Source organism: Cryptomeria japonica, chromosome 1 (assembly GCF_030272615.1).
Source record: "Cryptomeria japonica chromosome 1, Sugi_1.0, whole genome shotgun sequence".
In the NCBI taxonomy this organism is placed as follows: Eukaryota; Viridiplantae; Streptophyta; class Pinopsida; order Cupressales; family Cupressaceae; genus Cryptomeria; species Cryptomeria japonica.
The window spans coordinates 290,446,479-290,457,331 of record NC_081405.1 but is presented as its reverse complement, the minus strand read 5'-3'; the positions used below and the strand labels follow the sequence as shown (position 1 = coordinate 290,457,331).

Sequence of the window (10,853 nt, the reverse complement as noted above, 5' to 3'; positions counted from 1 at the left end):
CTTAATGAGCCTTTTTTAAAACCCTATTAGCAGTGTTTGGCCCATCATGATATTGCTCACCAAATATAAATATAGATATATGAAATATAAATAAAATATTTTGTTTATATTATACAAAAAAAATTCCTCCCTAAACACAAATAGATATATGAAATATAAATAAAATATTTTGTTTATATTTTACAAAAATCTTTCCTCCAGAAACACAATTAAGAAAAAACCTTTATATATGTTTAACCACCAAGCGAAAATAAGTATGAAAACAAAAAATATTATCATAAACAAAATGATAGTAAAATTATGCTACATTTTTTTTTTGTATTGTTTTTTTTTAAAATTATAAATAAAAAATTAATTAATTAATTGAAAAAGCTGTGCATTTTTAGAAACCAGCGTACCTATTTTTAGAGGAATATAGGTAAAGTAGCCAAAGATATCATATTTGTTAATTATTCCACTTAATTTTTTTTTATATTATCATATTTCTATTAAACTATTGACCAAAGAAAAAAATCTATTAAGACTATATTATCCTTGGTGACGGTTTCACCAAGCGTTTAAACCAATGTACTACATGGGTCACCCCTTAAGACTATATTATTATTATTATTATTTTATTTTATATTTATTCTCATATGTTAAGAAAAACTCTTTCAATCACTCATTATTAATAATATCATTTGTAATCTATTATTATACTTGTGAGGTGGAAGTGAAGATAAAATAATATAAAATTACAAAAAATAATATATTAATTTAAAAAAAAATCATCCATTTAAATGTTACAAACACTTCAAATTAAACGTTTTTACTTTTTATTAACAAACGATTTTGCAATACAATATCCTTCAATCTAAAATATGTGTAATCAACTTAACATACATACAACCACCCTCCTCTGAAATTTTGCCCTTTTTAAAAAAATGATTGTATTTAAGGCAAATAAAAATAAAATAAAATAATGTAAACATGGACATAAGTTCATCAAATTTATTCGCTTAATATATTGAATCAAACCTTAATGCATTTCCTTTAATAGCTTTCAAAAAATAAAAACAACCCATTAGACTGTGCTTTGTCCCCTTCAGCCAATGGGTTCCATAATTCCATTCACATGTACATTTTTGTCCAGCATTCATGGAACTCATCTTGCTTAATGTATCCATCGTTTCAGCCTTGTCGTCAACGATTCCTCGCTTTACAAACTAATATAAATACTAATATAGTTGATCATATGTGCTTTCGTTTACCTGTTGTTACAAGAGGAGCGATATCTATTTACTGTGTCTATGTCATGTCATGGCTCCAAACAAGGGACTCGCTAAGAAAAGGAAAAGGGAGAAGCAGAAGGAAGCAGATGGGTATGCAGAGGCCTTTTCAGATAGACAACAAAATGACGAATCAGATTGGTGGCATGATTTCTTACGCAGAACTTCCACTTCAGGTACATTCATTTACATATTGAGACTTGTGGTTTCAGTGGGGAACACTAAACCCGTGTTCATGACATTTCTCACCCTTCTGTTAGACATTAAATCTTTGAAAAGTTTTGTGTAGCTTCTATCTCTATTTGGTCATGGGGTTGTGAGGTTGATTCCAGCTGGTATTTGACTGATCTGCATACAGTTTAATTAATGCTAAATCTATTTCTGCAAGAACCCAGAGTTGTATTTGACTTTGATACTATAAGTTCAATTTTTGTTTTTGAGCGGGGTGTATTGAGATCAGTCTCACTTTATCTCTATTACAAGAAATTTTTCCTAGAAAATGTCATGTAGGAATCATGAATGTTACATGGTTTTGACTGCTCCAGCTTCCTACTTTGACTTGAAACTGTCACAGCTCTGAGTATTAAGATGCTTTTCTTTACCCCTTGCCTGTTTTATGGGTAATGCCTCTTCGTTTGTTGACAGTCCATGGTTGCTAGCTTGTGTGTCACACAACGACACAGTTTTGAGCCCCGAGCCTCACCATCTCCAAGTCAAAATCAGTTATAGAACAATAATTTTCCAGGTTTGCTCAGTGGTTTGGAATCAGATTTTCGCAAACTGTGCGTTGACAGCTTTAAACATTAGAGACAACTTATACACATGAGCGCAATGCTTAACAGAATTTGAAATTGTGAGTTGTAGACTGTTAAATAATGGAGTAAGTAGCATTTGAATGATAAACCCCATAGCCATGCAGGGAAAAGAAGAATTTCCTGTTGGTGGCTATGACAATCCTTCTTCACGAGTCTCACAAAATATAGCAGTTGACAGTAACCAGAAAGTGGATATGTGCATCAATGTGATTTGATAATAAAGCCATGCTGGGCACAATAGTACTTATGTGCTTATCTGTGATTATTATTAGGGTGCAGGTTTAAAGAGAGACTTAAAAAGGATAGAATGTTTGTAATTTAAAGCTTTGAATGGCCATAAACAATAAGTTATACCCTTATATGCAAAGTTGTCAAATTCCAAAAGTGGAATTTGCTTGCCTATGAGTCTATGACACGAAGCATCATGGATGCTAACACAATCTCACTCTCCTGAAATTGGGAGCAGGAACTTCTCTGTCTGATTTTGAGGTTTCTGAATGTTTGTTATTGTGATTTCTCAGCTATGGATTAATGTGAGGAAATTGTAGCTCATGGTATGACATATAGTTATTCCTGTAATTTGTAGTGGTAGAAAACAGCCAGAATACAACTGGATGTGCTTATTGGCTCACAAATTTAAATATGAATCAGAAAGTGAGAACCTGGAAACCTATTTTATGATTATTGGCATAGCATTCAGAGAAGAAAGCAACATAGAGTACCATCTATCCAAAATCTATTATTTTTGCCCTTAAATCATAGGAAAAGGATGCATAGAGCTCTTTAAGCATGGCCACTATGGATTGCTTATCAATCCTGCTAGACTTTCCAGCAGATTTCTCCATCAGTACGCACAATTTTAGCTGAAAGAGATAGCTAATCTTGGACCAGGAAAATTCAAGCAACTCAATTTAATTATTCTATAAAATGAGAATGTTAGTTTGAGCTGTATCCATTGTTCATCATTCTAAATACTTGTGGATGGTTATTGTGACTGCTATATAAGAATAGAATTGGCACTCCACATGTTTAGAAGAAAAAATGTTTGACTTGAATTTATCTCATCTCCGTTTTGTAGTAGTAACACATTAGTGACGGACATTACTAAGATGTGTAGTTGATGAGTTTGACTGAGCAAATCAATTGGTTGCATTTATATCTTCTTTTATATTTACCATTTATTTTTCATGTCCGTTAGAATGTGGTCTACTGCTTGATGGATGCATATTTCTTTTCATAGTCTGCCATGGTTTTGAATTAATATGTTTATGAGTACTCGTAGAAAGTTATCTATGGTAGTTAGGTTCGCAAAGTAAGAAGCAATTAATTTAGTATAGGACTCCAACATGCACCAACAAGTATAGTGATACCTTTAAAGCTCTGTAATCGGGAGACGCGTCTCAGATTCTTTTTGTGCACCTAGAGACTTTGTTTTGGGCTGGAGGCCTCACTTCCGTGTCTCCTGCTGTCTCTCCGTCTCCCACTAGGTTTTTGGCCGTCTCCTGCACGTCTCCTCTAGGAAAATGCAAGTTAAAGGGTTAAAAACAAAACAAAAACATTGGTTTTCATCATTTATCCACTGTTGGAAGCATTGAAGCCTCCCTAGAAGAGTGCAATGCTCCCAAAAGACTACGAAAGTTGCCCAATGCTGGGTTTACAAATCATGGCAATCATTTGTTTACGTCTGTTTTCAAAATTTAAACCCTACAAGCATGGCATTCAATGAGACCAGTTCACATGCATTGTGAATGCTTCCACATTTTGCATACATGTCATGTCAAAATTCTATGTCATGATGTTTTTTGGAAATTATTAAATTATATTAAAAAAAATTGGCGTCTCCAAGTACCCCCGTCTCCTATTTTTGAAAATTAGCCGTACTGGTACTAGTACCAGTCTCCAAAGTCTCCAAGTACCCCTATCTCCTAGTGATCTTGCTTTAAAATAGATTGGACCTATATTGTATTCCTATGAAATCCAGTAAAGAACAAGCAAATTTATAGTGAGAAACCCTACATGAGCCAGATGACACATTCTCAAAAAAAAAAATCTCTCATACTGACTACAATGATGATTATGCCGTGGCTTGAGACTTTTTCTAACATATTTCGAGAGTCGATTGATGATCACTCTAGGTGCAGTGTAAGAAGGTTGTATACATGAGTATTTGATCTACATGTGAAAAATAGAGATTCACTGGTAAAATACAATTTATTAATTGAGAAAAGATTACATTTATAGGAATTACAAAGCACTGTAGATATTAATGAAACCAACTACTTCTAACTACCCGCTACTGTAGACATCTAATATGCCAACTAACTAATTACATTATTAACCATTAACAAAATAAAGAAATATTATTCTAACACCCTCCCTTAATGGTCAATCTATCAAAAACACCAAGTTGTCCCTTGAATTTTACAAACTTATTTGGGCTTAGAGACTTGGTGAGAATATCCACAGTCTGATCCACTGTCAGAACATATTGCAACTGAACTGATCCAACTTCTACCATCTTGCAGATGTAGTGACAATGAAGCTCAACGTGCTTGGTACGTTCATGGAAGACTGGATTTTTGGATAGTTTGAGCACCCCTTGATTATTAGTATACAAGGGAGAAGAACTTGCTTGCGGCATTTGAATGTCAGAGAGCATCCTCCGGAGCCAAACTGCCTCACATGCGGCCTTGACTGTTCCCCGGTATTCGGCTTCGGTCGAGGAAAGAGCCACGACCTATTGCTTCTTGTTGCTCCAAGTGACGACACCTATACCCAAACTGAATACGTACCCAGAAGTGGATTTTTTGTCATCCACTGATCTTGCCCAATCCGAGTTAGTATAACCAATCAGCTTTGGATCGTTGCACCTGCTATACATAATGCCATAGTTTGAAGTGCCTTTCACATATCGCAGCACTCGCTTTGCTGCAATCCAATGATCAGCTTTTGGGGCCTTCATGAAGTGAGAGATGTAGCTATCAGCAAAACTAATGTTAGGTCTAGTGGCAGTGAGGTAGATGAGGCTGCCTACTAGTTGCCTAAATTTGGTTTCATCTACTGCAGGTGAATCAGATTAGGTTGATAACTTCAACCCTTTCTCCATAGGTGTGGAAGTAGATTTACAATCTTGCATTTGAAACTTGTCAAGCAAACTGCGGGCATACTTGGACTATGAAATAAAGATACTGTCATCAGTCTGCCAGACTTAAACACCTAAGCAATAATGGAGATGCCCCAAATCTGTCATGTCAAAAGCTTGGCACAAGTCCTGTTTGATGGCTGTAATCAAATGTGTTGAATTGCCAGTAATGATCAAGTCATCCACGTAGACAACAAGAAAAAGGGCTGCAATCTGTTTGATGGCTGTAATCAAATGTGCTCATCTTGGCAATAGGAGCAAAGTCTCCTTGTAGTCAATGCCCTGCTGCTGTGTAAATCTCGAGCAACCAATCTGGCCTTATACTTATCCAAGATACCATCTGCATGATACTTGACTTTGTAAATCCATTTACAGCTGATATGTTTCTTCCCAGGAGGAAGATTAGAAAGAACCCGAGTGTTATTCTTCAAAAGACTATGGTATTCTATCTCCATAGCCTTTTCCCACTCAGGAATGGCTTTAGCCTCGGAATATGTTTGGGCCTCATGGATGCTGTGGATGTTGGCCATAAGTGCAAAGTTGACTGTATTCTGCTGCTTTCTCTTTTAGCGAACTTATCTATCCTCAAGAAGCTCATCATCACAAAGATCTCCTATTGTCTTGGCCCACCATTTAGGCCTGAGGGTAGAAGTACCAACATCTGGCATTGGAGGAACAACATCCGCTGGAGTTTCCGGAACAAAGTCATCTAGATGTGAATCCTATGAAAAATTAGGTGGTCCTGGATCGATAGATTCCTCATCTTCAAAGTCAGAATGCTCTGAAGCACTCCCATCATGGGAACCAAGAGGAAGACGAACACCAACATCAGAAGTCTTCACAGACTAAGTCGCAGGACAAGGAAAAGTAGAAGGCATAAATGGACCAATAGTCTCATCAACCACAACATCACGACTGAAAATGAGACGATCTGTCTCCACATCAATCAACTTGGCGTCTGGAATCCATACATGAGTAGTAGAACCAAAGACTTTCAAATGGCCCACTTTAGGCTTGCGTCCTGACCAGGATTCTTCAGGAGTCATCTTCTTAATGGCATGTGTAGGTGATTGATTTAGGAGGTAGATTGCAGTGTAAACTGCTTCAGCCCATTATTTCTTAGGAACATTTCTATACTCTATCATAGAACGAGCTATTTCAGTAATTGCGTTTTCTACATTCAACAACACCATTCTATTGAGGGGTGTATGGTGTGGTGAGTTGGCGCTTAATGCCATGTGTAGCACAAAATGTAGAGAAGTCATTGGAACAAAACTCCCCCCCCATTATCTGATCTTAGAGTGACAATTTGAGAACCGGATTCTTTCTCAACTAAGGCCTTAAACTGCTGAAATGTACTGAACACATCTAATTTATTCTTGAGAAAATACACCTACATTTTCCAACTGAAATCATCAACAAATAATAAAAAGTACTTGGACCCAGTAACAGATGGAGTGTTCATTGGCCCACATACATTAGCGTGAACCAATTGAAGGACCTTGGAGGCTCGCCAAGAATCGCCATCCGAGAATGATGTCGGATGCTGCTTCCCAACTTGACAGGCTCCACATACTCCATGATTTTGAGGTTGGATCTCAGGTAGACCAGCAACCAAACCCTCTTGACATAACTGAGAGAGATAATGCACGTTTAAGTGCCCATAACGTTGATGCCATAGTGTTCTGATGGATGTAATTCTAGCAGCTAGAGCGTGCTCCTGAGAATTGTTGGAATCAACAAGTCTATACAAACCATGATCCTCAAGACCCATAGCAATTGTAGTACGAGTCTCCCTATCAACAATGCTGCAGGTGGACGAAATGAAGACAACATCTGATTGAGGAGAATGCCTCATGATTTGACTGACGAAGAGGAGATTATGTTCCATGCTTGGAACATAGTAGACATCAAGAAAAAATAAATTTCTACCTCCTGAGTGAATCGGGACAGTGCCCTTACCAACAACTGTGTACTCTTCTCCTCCTTCGAAGATAACTGAATCTGAGAATGGTTCAAATTTCGTGAACCAATTCTGATGATGAGTAAAATGCCGTGAAGCCCCTGAATCAATATACCAGGCAGAAGAGTGTACTGGATCTGTTGTTCTCCTAGCCATAAAAGTATAGAAAGCAGATTCTTTCTGCTCAGAGTGTTTGGTGACATTTGCCTTTGGTTGAGACCCTCCCTGCTTCTTTTGTTCAGAAGCAAATCGAATTCAACACTCGGCCTTCATGTGACCAAACTTATGACAATAATTGCACTGAATGTTGTTGTTGTTGTCCTGAGAAGAACCAGAGCCTTTCGGCTGAGAAGATGGAGTCTTCCCTTTGTTCTTAGCAGAAGATTTGGCAAAGAATGCTTGCTTGGTGGAGGTGGAACTGGTACTACTCCCAAACTGTCGGCGCCATCGATCTTGCTGTAAAAGCTTGTTACAAAGATTGGGAAACTTCAAATCGATGTCAGTGGAAGTGATATTGAGTGTTTTCGATGAAAGGCTCGTAAGATTTGGGCAAACTCTTCAGAGTGATGACGACCATGTCCTCTTCCTCCATTGTGCGACCAATCGCCTCAAGTTGGTCACGAATGTCCTTGATCTTTGTCAAGTGATCCTGCAGAGGTGTCCTCTCGTCCATCATAATCGAAAAGAACACGTTCTTCAGAAAGAATGTTTTTTCTCTTGTCAGAGGTTTCATGGAGACTCTTCAAATGATCCCATATCTCCTTCACAGTTTTCTTGGACGGTACTTGAGGTAGTTGCTCATCGGTGACAGAGAGTTTGATGAGCATGACTGCTTCTGATTGCGCTCCTCCCACTTGTCCTGATCTATTCCGATAGTAGTTGGACATGAAGACGTGCTTAGAACAACTGCATCAAGACATCGGTACTCCAAAATTGTCAACATGCGCTGCTTCCAGGTGTTGTAGTTGTGGTCGTTGAATTTCTGGCTACTTTCGAGCATAATCTTTGTCAGAGATGCCATCACGTACCCTGAGGTGGAATTGGTGAAGGCACGAATTCCAATGTACGCAAACCAACAGATAAAAATAGAGGGTTTTTAAAATTTTGCAAGTCAGATTCTAAGGCAGAAATTGAAACCCTAGCACCGTTTTCGAGGCAAAACAGAAAAATTCAAAATTTTGAAGACTCAAAAAATTCTAAGAGTGACCCAGATCATGATTCGAAAAACCTAGAAATTTGAGATGACAGTCGCTAGAAATAAATTGAGGGTAAAAAACCCTAGGTGGCAGAAGAATACAGACAAATTTGTAGAAAACCTTGAAACCCTTAGCCGCGGACTGGGAAGAGCAACACACACAGGCGCCAAAAAAATCCCGAGCAAAAAAAACGAATGAACAATTCACGAGTTTTGAAAATTGTGGGAGGGCTAGAAACTCTAGACGCTGCACCCAGATCACGAAAATTTCTGTAGAAGACGTGGAATAAACCCTTGTAGGTCGGAAACACAGAGACCCACGACCAAAAATAACCCGGGATTTGACGAAATTGTCGCTGAAAATAACCTTGTCGCATAGGCACAACATAGAAAGGTGTCACGAAAAAAACTGTGAAATATGATAGCCGTTGTCGGAAAAAAATCGCAACACAGGCTCGAAAACACAAATTGCGGATGCGAAAATAATATTCGATTTAGTAGAAAAAAAATCGTGCGGGCTGGGAAGTGCAGAAGACGAGTGCGAAAAAACGCGCAACACATAGATGTGAAAAAAATCGTGTTTTCTGGATGAAGAAAAAACACCCTAGGCCGTGGATTTTGCAGACGACGAATCGCGAAAAATAAACACCCTAAAAAACGCATGGGTAGACAAAAAATGGACGCGAGTAGGGCAAATATGCCCTCGAACAGACTCGCGATTTTGGATGCATGAAAAAGGCAAATACGAAGGAACACAGATGCAGGCAATGCAGGTTGAAAAGAAAACACGAAAGAAATTCACGTTAAAACCCTAAGATTTGATACCATGTGAAAAATAGAGATTCACTGGTAAAATACAATTTATTAACTGAGAAAAGATTACATTTATAGGAATTACAAAGCATTGTAGATATTAATGAAATTGTTATCACAAAAGCTTGCACCCTTGCTGAGCTATCAACTCAACAACCTTGTGAAACATGGAAACAACCCCGAACTGTGGGACCTTGTGCAAGGGGGTTGAATCTCCGGAGAAGGCCGACTTCCTTCTCAATCCAAGTGCAAGTGTTGAACTAACGTAACACTTCAAAACTAACTCTTAAGCCTATCCTAACAATTTGCAAAGGTAAAGGGAAGAGAGAATGCTTGAAATGAAAGGAGGTGATGCACCAAGAAGAGATTGTTTCTCTCCCTACCGAAATAGCACAAGGAACCAACTAAAAAACCCAAGAGATGCACAACTTTAATTGCATAAGTGACCCCAAACGCATGTATGGAGGTTAGAATTTGCTAAGTGTCAAGAGGGGAGAAGGATTCCCACAAGTCACACTCAGAAAACAAGTTAACACAGCAGATATGGAGAGAAAACCCACAAGACATACACCTATGATGAAGGTAAGAAAGCATTCACATCATATATAGGTTGAAAGGAGGCAAGAATGGTGATTTTCAATTAATCATAAGGCCAAAAGCCAATCTTATAGTTGCAGAAATGCAAAATAATTACAAGTCTTCAAGAGAAGAGAAAGAGCATAGGAAAGCTCAAGGCAGCAAGAAGAGAACCCTTTACAATGAGGCTCAACAACCTTTATATAGAAAAATGGGTTACAATGGTGATCATGACCCCTGCATGTCAGTCTGGAAGTGCAGGGAAGTGCATGCACTTGACTTGTACATGCAAGCAACCTAGCCATACCCACAAAAGGCAATCCTGAGAAGGTGGATTGACTAACCTTCCAAAGTCAGACATGACATAAGTCACCCAGCATGGCCCTGTACCTCCCTTGATGGAAATCCTGCCAAAAACATTTAATGCACCCTTGTGGCTTCACAAAAGAAAGTGCACAAGTCACCAAGCTGTCGGAGCATTAAAGGCCTTGAGGTCGATCACGCCATCCGGAAGTGTCACTAGTCGGAAGGAAGCCCGGAGACTTCAGAAGCTCGGACTCCCGAACTGAGGAAGACAGGGGAAGGAGCAAGGAACTTTAGAACCTCGGGGTTCCAAAGTTCCAGAGAACTTCAAAAGGCTAAAGGAAAGAACTTCCGAACCTCAGTTTTCCGAAGTTTCGGGATAGAGAGAGGAAGAGAAGAAAAGGAACTTCTCAAAGGAACTTCGGAACCTCGGGGTTCTGGGATAGAGAGGGAAAGGGCTAAAGAGAGAAGGGGAACTTTGGAACCTCGGGGTTCCGAAGTTCCGGAGGAGGAGGGAGAAGGGCTAAGGAGAAGAAGGGAAGCTTTGGAACCTCGGGGTTCCAGAGTTCCGGAGCAGGAATTCCAGGCAAGGATAGAAGAAAGGCTATGGAGAGGAAGGGAACTTCGGAACCTCGGGGTTCCGAAGTTTTGGGCAAAGGAGAAGCTTAAGAGAAGAGGCGAAGGAGAGGAAGGATAGGAACTTTGGAACCTCGGGGTTCCAAAGTTCCGGAGGAGGAGGGAGAAGGGCTAAGGAGAAGAAGGGAACCTTCGGAACCTC

General features: G+C 39.0%; 1 protein-coding gene across 1 annotated transcript in view; it reads left to right on the top strand.

Moving 5' to 3' along the window:
• The first annotated feature begins 1,074 nt into the window (after positions 1-1,074).
• Positions 1,075-10,853, top strand: part of LOC131048837 (protein ANTAGONIST OF LIKE HETEROCHROMATIN PROTEIN 1) — an 87,569-nt gene continuing 77,790 nt past the window's right edge. Inside the window, exon 1 of the mRNA XM_057982912.2 lies at positions 1,075-1,444. Coding sequence (XP_057838895.1) covers positions 1,300-1,444 — 145 coding nt within the window. The 5' untranslated portion in view covers positions 1,075-1,299. The remainder of the gene's footprint in view (positions 1,445-10,853) is intronic.